Here is a 13,609-nt window from a genome sequence, read left to right as displayed (position 1 = left end):
GTCATTTGATGGTCAGACTTATTCCACCATCCCTCGGACTGCAGCAGTGGGATATATGGAGTCTGAAGTGTAGAAAAGCCTTTTTTTACCCATTGGCTTAGGTTCGGGTCAAAATACATTTGACTTTTCTTTGAGAGGGTTCATGAGTCTAGTGTGGGCTCTTCTCCTGTGCTGCCGCTGCATTAACCTCTTTCATAGTCCTGTTTATTAGCATTTTCTTAGTTAACTTTGGGATTGACACTAGTTATTTTATTGTACATAATTAGACATTTCTTAATATCAATTACAACTCAGTTTCTGTGGCTCCCACGCTTGTACTCCAGTTTTCTCCCAGGTCTTCTCTGATAAAGCCCTTTAAACAAGAGGACGATGCATTCTCTACATCACATAAATGATTAGCCAGATTAATATAATTTATGGGAGCTACCTGCTTTAGTCCAAATTCTAATTGTATCCAACAGTGCGGCGTCCAAGATCGTAACTTAAAAATGTGCGGTTTAATATTAATAAACAAGGAGTTTAACACCTCCATCTTTTGTTTCTTAAAAATGATGCCTTTGTATAAGAAGGCAAATCATATTTTCACAGTTATGACCGTAAGTGCGGGGCCCAGAACACCCCATTCAGATGTGCAAAATGTGCAATGGCCCTAACTGTTGGCGACACTGGATTTTTAATCTGGTTTAAGTGTAATTACCGGGTCAATTTAGAAATCCATAAATAAGTGAATTCTGTACTTTGCTCAATTACTACCTCAACATGCAGGGCCGGCTGTAGGGCGGTGATACCGGTGCTGCCGCACCGGGCGCTGACTTTGGGGAGGCGCCGTGTTTTTAAGTACAATATGGTTTTAAAAGCACCTGCTGCCGGTTCTTTGCCTCCGGCAATTTTCAGGCAACCATAAAAATGTCAAGATAACTCTGGTGATTGATGGACCTGCTGCAGAGAGACTCATCATAAAGTAGCGCAGGAGGTTAATGTGCCCCCTGCAAAGCGGGTGAACCATGCAGATCACATAGTGCGTATAATGTAAATATGTCAGTGCGTTACTCCTTCTGTCAGAGAGATCCTATTATTACTTGCAGTTTATACGTTTAAATCCTAATATAGAACAGTGAGCTATTAACTGTCATCCAAGAGCTGCATACCAACTGCAAGGAATAGATTAGAGCATTGTGATTTTTCTCCCAGTCTTTCATCAACCTAATGTTGCAAAAAGGTTCCACTTGGGTAGAAATCAATTTTCATTAGTAAAGCCAACCCCCAACCATTGTGCTACGTTTTAAATTCTTAGTTTGTTGTTCCTTCAGACCAAGCACTCTTACAATGTACGGCCTACCAGTATGGATGACTTGTGACTCTTACTCCCTGTAGTCCTCTGACTTCTGTAGCATTCCCTATTGTTGGACTTGGCCCTCTTGGCAGGGTCATCCCTGAACTTTTGGCCTTCCTCCAATACTCTCTCTGACCTGCTTTTGTTGGTTTAATGACTCTGGGCACTTTACCACTGCTGACCAGTGCTAAAGTGCATATGCTCTCCCTGTATAAAGTGTAACTGTGATTGATGTTCCTGATTGGTTCATTGGATTTACTGTCAGTCCCCAGTAAAGGGCACCAGGAGTGCCAGGGCTTGTAAATACCAATACTGCTAGTGGGCCTGCAGCGCTGGTTGCGCCACCCACAGAAGCAGCATTTTAAAATGTGTCTAGGTCTGCTATTGCAGAACCTGTGTGCAGTCTGGTACTGTCATGCTGGCTAAGCAAGTACACCCACTTGCCAGCCTCTAAACCTTCCCTTAACCTCATATTAGTCACCCCTACGGTAGGCCCTATGGCAGGGTGCATTGTAAGTGTAGGGTAGGACATGCCCTGATGTGTGTGGCATGTCCTAATAGTGAATTACAGCCAAATTAGTTTTTCACTATTGTAAGGCTACCTGTTCTCTTAGGCCAAGATGGGCTGCTGGAATTATTACACTCTATAATCCCAGCAGGCTCAGGGAACATGGTAGAAAATAAAGTTTAGTATGCCTGAACTCAGAATAATAAAATACTTCTTTTAGTAAAGTTTATTTTAATATCCTGTGTCTGCAAATGCTACTTTTAGAAAGTTAGCATTTGCTTGCCTAACCATTTCAGCCCGCCTCTGCTGGTATGTGTATCTGACTGTCTGGGCTATGTGAGTGACAGGGCTGGGAGATGACAGGTGGTAAATGCAAGGATTACACCTTAGTGGGAGGCGGGAGTGCCCCTCGACTCTGAGTAGGGATGTGCTCTGCCACCACAATGCTGGCTCCGCCCCCTGGGGAGCGACTGATGACTCAGCCGACACCTGGCCCAGGAGAGGCGAAGCACTGTCAACAAGGTACTCCTGGCTGCCCCTGTCCACACAATGCTGGCTCCACCTCCTGTGGAGAGTCTGATGTGCCTGCCCCTCACACTGAAAGAAGAAACCAGAGTACACCCAACACAGTGCTCAGAGACTGGATGAAGCTATGCAGAGGCCCCCCTAGCCTGCAAGAACAAAGAAAATGCTGTATAAAAGTAGGAGCCCTGCTCCTTGTAAATCAGAATCCTATTTCCCACAAAGAACCTCTGCCCAACTAGAAGGAGAATAAGACGCTGGAAGGACTGGCATGCTGCTTGCCTTGCTGAGGAATGAGAGGAAAAGACTTGCTGAAAAGACTTTGCTGCTTTGTGCTAGAAACTTTCTCCAAGGGCTTGTTTGAGCTTGCCTCTGATCTGAACCCCAGGACTAGTGGGTTCTTGGTGCCTTTGCTCGCCCTGAAACTCGAGCCATGTGTGCATCCCGCCGGAGTAAGACTGCACCCCTCATCGCCCCCTCCTAGGGCTGTGGCATTCGGGAGCTTGCCTGCATTTTCACCCTTGAGAGCCTCGCTCCGTCTGGAGTCGCTCTCTGCCCCCGGGCCAGGCTGCCTGCTCCTCTGCCCCCGCCTGTTAATGGGAGCGCGCTGAAGCGCTCTCACCCCTCCCGCCGGAATCTCTCTAAGGATCGTGATCTACGCCGGAATAACAGCCACACGGACCGTGCCCGGTTGCCCCCACTTCATCATCCCTGTCAGGCAGCGCCGCACCCCCCTCATGGAAACTCCCGCACCCGCTGACTTCAGGATCCGAAGGCACCCCTTCATCCGACCAGGTCGCACTGCCCGTGCACAACTCGCTCAACCCCAAAGAAATCTCAACGCTCCTCAAGACTCCTGTAACGGGCTCGGGCCTGCAACGTGTTATTTCCCCGCCATCAAAGCTGTGTGCGTCGAAGTGCCGGAGGAGGAAACCTACGCTCCCACGAGAGTCCTTACGGGTGAGTGGGAGTCGAGCGCATTACCTCCGTCATCCAACTTGGGCCCCTAGCCCCCTGACAGGCGCCCTGCATGTCGGAACCCTCCCGCAGTACGAGCCGCACAGTTTGAGTACGGATCGCACCAAGCTCTGGCCTCACTACGTCCCGAGCCACTGAGAAGGGCCGTACGCGGCGAAGGCTTGCTCACGCTAGATGCGTGAGCCACGTTAGAGCCCGGTCTATTTCATTGAGGAGAGCGAGCGAGAGCGCTACGAAGAGCCCCGTGGGTCCCAGAGGGGCTTCAAGGCACTAGTAGGCTGGGAAAAGCCCTCTAAAGGACCATAAAGTCAATATACAAGCTGAGAGAACTATTTTAAAGTAAATTGAACCAACAAAGAACACTTTTTTTGAACTGCAACTAAGAAACGCTTGCCTATTTACAATCTGGTGGCCTAACCTAGGATAAAAATCATTATATTGGTCTTGTGATAAGTCTTACCTGCACATATATATTTTTACATAAAGAAGATGTATTTTTATATATCTACAGCCTGGTGTCCATTTGTGGGGGGATTGGTACATTTACTGTGTGTGTTATTGCAAATGCTTAACTCAGAAACGCCTGGAGAATAGCCTTGGCTGCTCACGCCACGCACCTAGAGGGTGAGCAAGGGTAATTCTAAACGGGTCATCCTTCACCCTGACTTAGAGGAGAGGGTCCCTGCTTGTCACAAGTGAATACTTGCGCCAACCAGAGACCCCCAATTCTAACACCTATACACTGATTTACACATGTATGATTATTGCATTTCTTATATAGCGCCAGAATCGACCCCCGAAGGGGTATCTCCGCGCTTGCCTTGGGAACCCGTCCTGGTTTTTCCCTGTGAGATAGCCCCTACAGGGCATCCCCAAGGTGAAAGCCAGGCATCCCGCCGCGGGGGCCGTTGTGGAGATTAAGCAAGCTTAATGCCCAGAGTTGCATAGTGTGAACCCATGATTAGGTCAGGCACCGAAGCGAGAATTATCGAGTCCGAGGACATTTGAGCTCAACACCCTGCCGCGTCGGGAATCGAACTCTGGTCCCGGGTCTGACCTCTGCTTCAGGGTCTGCCTGCTCTAACCAGTGAGCCACACTTCTCTGCCTCTGTGTAATGTGTGTGTGATGCAAAGTGCTCTGACACCCTACATTGGTAGGAGTGGCGCTATAAAGCAAAAGAAATGCATGAGAGAGAGAGTGGTTATGGAGCCTTATGGGGCAGTTACAGGGTGGTAGTGAGGGAATCTGGGGGTGGTCATGGGGGGGGGCGAAAACAAACATTGTTGCACCAGGCGCCATAAGCGATAAAGCTGGCCCTGTTGACATTCCACTTAAATCTGGACTTTGGGATTCCAAATGACATCATTTTTGGTTTTCTATAATTAACAAAGAGAACAATTGATTGCTTAGTTAATAATGACAAAAGGTTACTCCAGTTTATTTTGCCTGTTTTCATGACCGATATTGGTGTACTATTCATCCCAGCGGCCCGGTATTTTTGACTATTTCCTATTAAGAGCTCTACCGCTTTCAATGTACTGATGGTAGAGGTGGGAGCAACTCGTGGAGTTACATGAAAACTTCATGAGATTCTGAAGAGTTCCGAGACTTGGCGGAAATCGGCACATCGCACTGCTCGCGCTGATTTTTAGCACCGGAGCTCGTTACGCAGTCAATAATCAGCGTGAACAGCAATCACGCTGCACATCGGAGGGCGCCGCTTCTCAAGTTGGTTTTGCTTCCGCTTGAGTAGATTTCCTACGGTTGGGACTGCCTGCTTTGGGCAAAAACATCACTGGGTGCCCTCCTAGTGCCGTACAATCGTGCTAGAGGACGCCAATTCTGACTTGCGCACGCAAATGTACCGTTGGTGAGCAGGGCATGAGAAAAAACTCTGCCATGCGGCAGTTGGCGGAATTTGGCTGGAACTCTGTTTTTTTTTTTAAAGTATTTTTATTGAGATTTTTTCCCCTTTTTTTTCCCCCCCGAGATGAGAACAGGGCACAATAACATTCATTACAATACAAAATCATAAATAAGTATGGGGATTATACAAAGCGTTATGGTCATAAAATAATATCAATTCATATATGGTTTTCTTAGAACAAATCATATACTCCAAATATATACAGACTTCTATATACTAAATTCTCAATTTCAAACCCCCCCCTGGTGATCACTAATCGGGACCTTGTTTCCAGTGGACGAGCGGCTCCCATATTGCTAAGCCTAGTTTCTTACCGTTTCTCCCCCTCCTCGCATAGATAGCTGATTCTAGCTTTTGGATAGATAATAACTTCCCCAACCATTGATGATAGGTTGGAGGGCTAGGGTCCAGCCATGCCGAGGCAACTAAAAGTCTGAGGATGGCCAATGCTACGAATAAAAACTTTTCATTACCCACATAAGTCTCAGGATTGACTCCTAATAGCATGACAGCTGGACTTAGTTCTATTGTTGTTGACAATACATTCTGTAGAAACTGCTCAATATCCCGTTTTATATTATTCAGATGTGGGCAAAGTGAAAAAATGTGTGTTAGGTCCGCCCCCAGACTCCCACATCTAAAGCAGGTGGTTCCTGTAGTACCCCCCCATTGAGCAATTTTTCCAGGAGTGTAGTAGAGATGGAATAAAGTCTTATAATGTTGAGCCTGTAATGAAGATGAACACAACAGTTTTCTTCCCAACTCTAATGATTCTGAAAAAATATCCCAACCTATATCCAAATCTACAGACCACCTATTTATCCATTTCTCCATATCATCTTTCTTTAACACTGTCATCTCACAGTAGAACCTCTTTATAGTACAATCCGAGCCTGTTTCTATAATATCCAACAATATATTTCTATCGAACCCCATGGGTCCTCCTTTCCTGTTTATTAGACAACTCCTTATTTGAAGATATTTAAAAAAATGTTTTGTATCTAGGGTATATCGATCCTGTAGCTCAACAAATTGTAAAATACCTTGGGGGCCCAGAATATCTCCAATCTTTCTTATCCCCGCGACTCCCAGTCTTGGAATACAGCTCCCGAAAAAACCATACTCGGAAGTGAGGGGTTATTTTTGAGTCTAGTGTAAAAATTATATTTCCCAAATCCAATCTTTTTTGATATTCCCTTCCAAACATTATAGGCAGCCATTAGAATCTTGAACCGTGTTCGTTTGTAATAACTTTCCTCCGTGAATCTTAAAAATATATTTTCCGCATTTTTACCTAAAACCAAACCATAAATTGCAAGTGATCCTGCTTTATCCCAGTCATCTATATCAGCCCCCCCTACCAATCCCAACATATTTTGGAATGCGGCGGCCCAATAATACACTTTTAGGTCTGGTAGGGACCAGCCACCACGATCCCGTGGTAGAGACATATACCTCAGTGCTCTGCGTGTCTTTCCCTTAGCCCATACGAAGCGGTTGATCATTTGTTCACATATTTTAAACCACTTGTTTTCAAATAAAAGTGGGATAGCCCTAAATATATACAAAAATTTTGGCAATATCATCATTTTAATAATATTGACCCGACCCACTAGCGATAAGTGTAGATTTTCGTACCGATCCAAATCCTTCTTTATTTTGCTTATTATTGGGGCGATGTTATTTTCCACCAAATTGCTTATATCAGCTGTTATTTTGATTCCAAGGTAAGTCCCTGCCTGTACCACACGATTATCATCACACGGAGTCATCGAGTTTTTAATTATCTGAGTCTTGGAGACATTTAGGGCATACCCGGATACGCGTCCGAATCTGCGGGCCTCTTCTTCTATATGCACAGTTGCCTCTGTGGGGTTTGGTGTTATCACCGCCACATCATCAGCATAAGCCAAGATCTTACATGGTCCCAGTAATGTCGGCAATGGAGTTATCTCTGGACAGAGCTCTAATTTGCGGATCAGTGGATCCATATACATGGCTGGAACTCTGAATTCCATGCATAATACGGAGTGCCCAAAACTCCACCAGCTGAGCAGAATTATCCACCACCCGTAATGTAGAGCTCAGAGTCCATACTGCTCGAAGAAGCAGTTGTGGGGGTGGACTATTTCCATATAAAACTTACATAAATGCTTTGCATTTACCGCATGAGATGTAATACACTGCTCTGCTCTAATGTTGCAGTATGCCTGTCGATATTAAGGAGCAACATTTGTGATTAGTGCCTGTATTTATTTCTGATTGAAGGCCTAACCAACCAAGTATCTGACGGTCTCTTCATTTTTATTTAATTTTTATATTCCTCCTGTATTGCTCTTATGCTCTCTTATGGATTGTTCTTTTTTTATAAGTGCTCTTAGTTTTTTTCTGTATTGCCTTTTTTCCATTGCATATCAGCTTGTCTGTGTGACTGGCTTTATCAGCTCCTTGCCGTGCGGAGGTAACTGCGTTGATAATAAATCCCAAATATTATCCTATAAGGTGCCCCACTCAGCCCTCCGACTGTTCTTTTGCACAAATGATAGCCCTGTTCCTCTTGTTGCATCCAGTGATTTGGTCTCTGACCAACCTTGGTTTGGGCTGTTAGAGGGCGTTATTCCATGATAATCTTCGCCTCATCCTCTCACGGTACTCGTTATTATACCCGGATGTTGCAAACCTACTAATTTCCATATTTAAACATATTCTCTGTGCCTCTTGCTCACTCTCGGGTTTGCTGATGGTTTCAAAGTCAATGGATAATTGAAAGTAAAAGTGCCCATGTGGTGCAGCTGCCACTAACGTGCTGAGTGGGGGCAAATTTTGACTAAGCGAGGCCCCCAGAAGTCCCAGCACCATTTTCGACACTGCAGCCCCGCGAGTTAGCTAGAGGCACATCGGAAGGTAAGCTGCCACGTTTTGGGCAATTTCTGTGATTACTAGTACTTGATTCCTTTCCCCAGCTGTACAGCACGTTAGCGGCAGCTGCACCACATGGGCACTTTTACTTTCAGAGTCCCTGAGCAGGGGCCCCCAGGCGCATGGGCGCCAAGGACTAATCTACAATGAGGGGGAGCTTTGTGTGCATGACAAGGTGGGCACTCCAATGGTCATAATCTGCTGGGTGCACCACTGATAATGTCTTTATGTCAATAATGATGCCTAATGCATATGATTATGATTAGGCCGAATGCAGCATGTGATTTAGGCTCATGGTTTATTCCCCATCTGAATATGAGAATACATAAGGTTTTTATCTCTAATGAGATGCCCAATGTACTTATGTTGATGCTGTTATGATGCATAATGTGCTTATATGCCTTAGGTGTTGCTCATACTTTGATCCCTGCCAATAATATGTTTTACACTTCAGGCTCATGTGCCTATTGTTATGGCTCATGCTGATGGTGCTGCCTTTTATGCCTAAGGTGAGGCTTAATGTAATACCGTGATGTTTTCATTCCACGCCTAAAGCTTTTATGCTGATGATGCCTTGATGCTCACATGGTTATGTATAATGAGTTTCCTGCTAATGAGGTTATGCCCACAGGTTGATGCCTACTACAGACGGGATTTATGCCAATGGGGTTCTTATGCCTAATGTTATGCATACGGTGCTGTTTAAGCCCGTAAGATGCTATTATGGCTATGCACAATACAATTCTGCACCTGACCTAAGGTTTTCCTGTGATGTTCCAGGTTCAGGCCTGATTACGTTTTAGGATTCATGACTAACCTGATGATGCCTTATGTTTATGCCTAATGCTTATGGCAATGTTGCTACGCACATGGTCGTGCCAGTAGATACTGGCTGTTACACATTTATTGCTGATGGTCTTACCTTTTTCCCTTGTGCTTCATGAAGATTCTGGCAGCAACCCGATTGGCACTGCCCTGTACATGCTCCGGAGGTTAGCCCACCCTCTCAGCGCCAAGCTACCCCATTTCTAACTGTGTTTTTACGACCATAGGATGAAACAGCAGTGACCTTACATGTGTTGATTCAGACTAATGGTGAGGGGACTTTGACAATGCACCATCTTTGTCCGATACACCACCTCACAGGTCATGTTAGAGGACCTCCAGCGCCGGCACGGCTCTGGACACGCCATGGACGTCCAGGATACATCTCTTCAGTTGAGCTAGTAAACGATCTCTAATTCGGGTCTGGCTCTCTTCAGTTCATCAAGCACAGACTGATTGATTAAAGAGTCTTCAAGCCTGTGGGGACAAGAGAGGGTCAGATATTGATTCAATATTGTGCAAATAAATGACAACAAATAATCCAGTTTGCGCAGTATTTACAATGTAACTGAGTGAATATTCATGAGTAGAGCTACCAAACACCGTATAGATCACAGGGCTTAACTACCACTTCCTCCCCCATCCTCTAGCTTCTCTATGTACAATACAGGCTGATAAATACAAACATTTGCATAAATCAATCACAACAGCCAGTCAGTGCCCACTGCCCAACATTCTTCTCATACTGAGTGAACCCAAGGTTAGGGCACAATTCAGCTAGAAACAAGAGGGTGACAGCATGGCGGACTCTCCGGCTCCCACTTACAAATGCACGAGTGAGTCCGTTGCACCAACCAAACTCAAGTCTTCGGGCACAGGTAACCGTGACAGCGATACGTCACAGAGAGCTGAAATACGAACCAGTCATGATGGCTAACAGATGACTGGCCATTTCACATCATCAGTAGCCAATCCCCCTCACCACATTCGAATTGGAGACATTAGGCTAGATATATGCGAATGAGGGAATACCATTGTGAACTAGGATAGCTGGGGCATGGGGCAGCCGCCATCCCATCATTATACTACACTGGATCATTCCCACCCTGCTCACACCTCATAGGTAGGTACAAGTGATGTCCCTCCTGCTCCTCACCTCATGGGCAGATACAAGTGATGTCCCACCTGCTGCTCACGTCTCATTGGCAGGTACAAGTGATATTACACCGGCTCCTGACGTCTCATTGGCAGGTACAAGTGATATCCCACATCCCTCTGTTAATGAGATCCACAATTTGCTACGGCCAAATGAGGTAATATGAATTTTTATGGTCAATTGTGTCCCCTATCGTAGACCCCAACGGCTCCATGTACGTGCTTCTAGTACATGTAAGTTCCCTCCACAACCAGCTATGAAGACGCAAATACATTTGCGTCCAACGTTAACATGTCCTCTTTCAGATCCACCATGAATGGGTCCGATATTCAGTTCCTAAGTGTGCCTTGCCAACGTCTTTACATGGTGCACTCTCACGTTTTTCTGGCCCTGGCGAGTTGGGCCTTGTTTTCTGCCATTCAAGCTTTCTCCTGCCTTCTGCCTCTGGAAGCTGCAGCCTGGACCTGCATCTGTATCCATGACCTTTCACTCACTCCCTGCGCGGCTAGCGGTGCCTGGCTCAGCCTGCCGGCCTGCCAAGACTGTATTCAGCCTTCATGTTATCTGCTCCGCTCCTCGAAAAATACATTCCTGTCTAGTAGTTTAGGTAAACATCCTTCCCAGCTGCAGAGCAAAGGGCCCGGCCTTTCTGTCTCCATGCAAGTAATTCATAGCCTCCGTTACCATGGTAGGCCCATGGCCCCCTTGCTTTACACGTAGACACGCAGTCGCATATGCACGCATTAGCAGTCAGTATAGAATAGCCTCTGCCCGAGAGACCTTTCCTTCTAGATAATACAGTTCCTCAAACACAAGATATTAGATATGATTTGGGATTAGGTTGTTCTGACACTCCAGACTTCTGTCTCCACATGTAGGGCTAGATGTCAAGTCCCCTTCACCCTCCAGTTGCACGTCAATCATACGTCATGCTGCTGCGCGCGCATCTCTGCCACATGTTTTTGCTGACTCTGCAGGATCCTTCTAGGGATCCACCCACTTATGACACCTTTATGTGACGTTTCTAGCACACACCTCCGTGTACGCCCTAGTGCACGCCTTCTGTTACGTATTTCTGTTCTTATCTCGTTTCTCTCAGCTGTTACGCCTTCTGCATTCAATATTACTGTATGAAATGACTATATATATGATTTCCTGTTAATAAATCATTGTACATGTCCATTGCAATTCCTACCCTGAACCCTCGTGGCGATGGGTCATGTTACCTGTTTCGAACCAATTCCTTTTTAAGGAATAAAACCCCTTTTAAACCTCAGATGCCACGGATTCTGCCTCTTCATTTTGACTGAGTTATTCTTATTGAACTTTACCGCATAAATTCCGTATAGGTAATTAAAATTTACCACATAATTGGCGCCCGAACAGGGACCCCTCCCCCACCCCACGCGCCGGCGGTGCGTTGCAGGCCCGGTCCCCTGCCACAGCGCTGACGGACAACTACGCGTACCCGCAGGATTTCCTGTATCTCCCTCAGGCCAACGGAGGTGACTGAGGCTGCGATCGACACCCAGACGAGGCGGTGAGGAGTGCGGAGGATCCCGACCAGAGCCTAGCTGAGGGAGCAAAGTCCGAGGTATCCGGAGGCCCACCAGTTCCGAAGTTCCGAAGTGCTTACGTCACGAGTCGAGTCCAGTCGAGTCCAGTCCAGTGTCGAGTTTCCGAGGCCTTCTGTTCCGTGCTTCCCGGTGAGTACCGTTGCTGGGGACGCATCTAGACGAGCGCATTAATTTGTGCCGGTCAAGACGGGTTTGGGTACGCAGACCCGGTCTGCACTGTTTAGCGGTGTATCTGTACTGTTTAGCAGTATATCCAGTATGAAATTAGCTAGTTTTATTCTAATCATTATTGTTCGTTCTGAAATGTTTTAGTATGTTTTAATGTCGTGGTATGAGTGATTGTTCGATCTGCATTATTGTGTTTACTGTATTAGTTGTGTTCAAATTCGAGTAAGTATCAAGTCCAGAGTAGCACGGCTGAAACATGCCGCTGTTCTCCAAACTAAGACAGATAGGAACTAGAAAAGGGATTCTAGAAGAAGCAGTGCCTGTTCCACCTAGGGACACTCCAGGGCACTTTATGTACCACAAACACGGCCTAGATGCTGTATTATATCTCGATTTGTGGGTAGACTATACTAAAGATTTAGCAGAGAATCAAAGATGGCCCGCTACAGGGACATGGGATGCCGAGTGCATCATGAGAGTAGAAGAAGCATTATGGAAAAAGAAAGCCAGACAGTCACAGAAAGAAGCCATTGAACTATGGCGTAAAGAATCGCACAGACGTACAGAGAAAGCACTCAGAAAAGCAGAAAAACATAAAGAGGATTCAGACAAAGCCCAAGAAAACGTATTAGTTGAGGAGGGGATACGAGTAAAAGCAGAACAAGTAGACCGACAACGAAACACTCTTATGAATGGTATGTATCCTCTACTGACCGAGGGTTTACCTAAGGCCACTCCGGAAATACCGAAGGATCTGCCCCCTCCTTTGCTCCCGACTAAAGTACATCATAAGACCACAAAAGACATATTCCTTTCTTCCTATTTAGACGACGTAGCTCCCACATATGTAAATAGACGTGTTCATGCACCACCCGCTGATGGTACTCCACCCCGAGATAATGTTCTCCCGCCTCCGCAACGAACTCCTCCTCCCGTTCCACCCCCTGCACCTGTTCTCCCAACTCTCCCTGCACCTATTCTCCCTATCCTTCATCCACAAAATCCTTTTGGACCTGGCACCTCGGGAGGTGCGACAGGTTTTCAAACACCACCACCAGCACACCGATTGACTTATAGGGATTTAGCGCAACAACGTACACCTCAATCAGCCAATTATGACATACTTAAAGAACCTCTCACAGACTGTAGATATGATCCCGTACCCGGTAAAGACGACAGAATGATGCTATCATCAGTACGTCTACGACGAGTTGCAAACTATCTAATGTTATTACCAGGAATGATTGATCATCTAGACAGAATATATCATTTTGTTCAAACGGGGGAAGGTCCCGAAAGTATCGGCGATGCAATGGCATACCAGAAGGTAGAGACTCAGAAAATGATATTACGATTCTTCATAAACTGTTTGATAAGAAACCAGGATAGGCCTGGTGTAGACCAGGAAGAAATGAAAGCACTTAATAAATGGGGTCAGAATATAGCCGAGGGAAAACATGATAAACAGAGTTGCATAGAAAATATGTATCGAAGGATCCGGAAGGTAGTAGAACAGATACACGAAAGAAGACAGTCTGCACCAGAAATAGATTCAGATAAGAATGAATTTTCGGAGGAGGAGGAACAGCCAGAAACTGCAACAGGGCAATTACAATTACCAGCTAGAGAAATGATAGCATATGTAGGTAAGGGAAGACCCTATAATAATTCCATGCGTCCAGTACGTCCGGAAAG

The 13,609-nt window shown here is 45.9% G+C and overlaps 1 protein-coding gene across 1 annotated transcript in view; it reads right to left on the bottom strand.

Annotated features, from left to right (window-relative positions):
• Window positions 1-5,266: 5,266 nt before the first annotated feature.
• Window positions 5,267-13,609, bottom strand: part of LOC147662872 (NACHT, LRR and PYD domains-containing protein 3-like) — a 621,411-nt gene continuing 613,068 nt past the window's right edge. The window contains exon 11 of the mRNA XM_086950831.1: window positions 5,267-9,490. Within this exon, the coding sequence (XP_086806957.1) occupies window positions 9,412-9,490 (79 nt within the window). The 3' untranslated portion in view covers window positions 5,267-9,411. The remainder of the gene's footprint in view (window positions 9,491-13,609) is intronic.

This window comes from Lissotriton vulgaris, unplaced genomic scaffold (assembly GCF_964263255.1).
Source record: "Lissotriton vulgaris unplaced genomic scaffold, aLisVul1.2 SCAFFOLD_875, whole genome shotgun sequence".
In the NCBI taxonomy this organism is placed as follows: Eukaryota; Metazoa; Chordata; class Amphibia; order Caudata; family Salamandridae; genus Lissotriton; species Lissotriton vulgaris.
The sequence above is the reverse complement of the archived record's forward strand: the minus strand, read 5'-3'. Positions and strand labels throughout refer to the sequence as shown.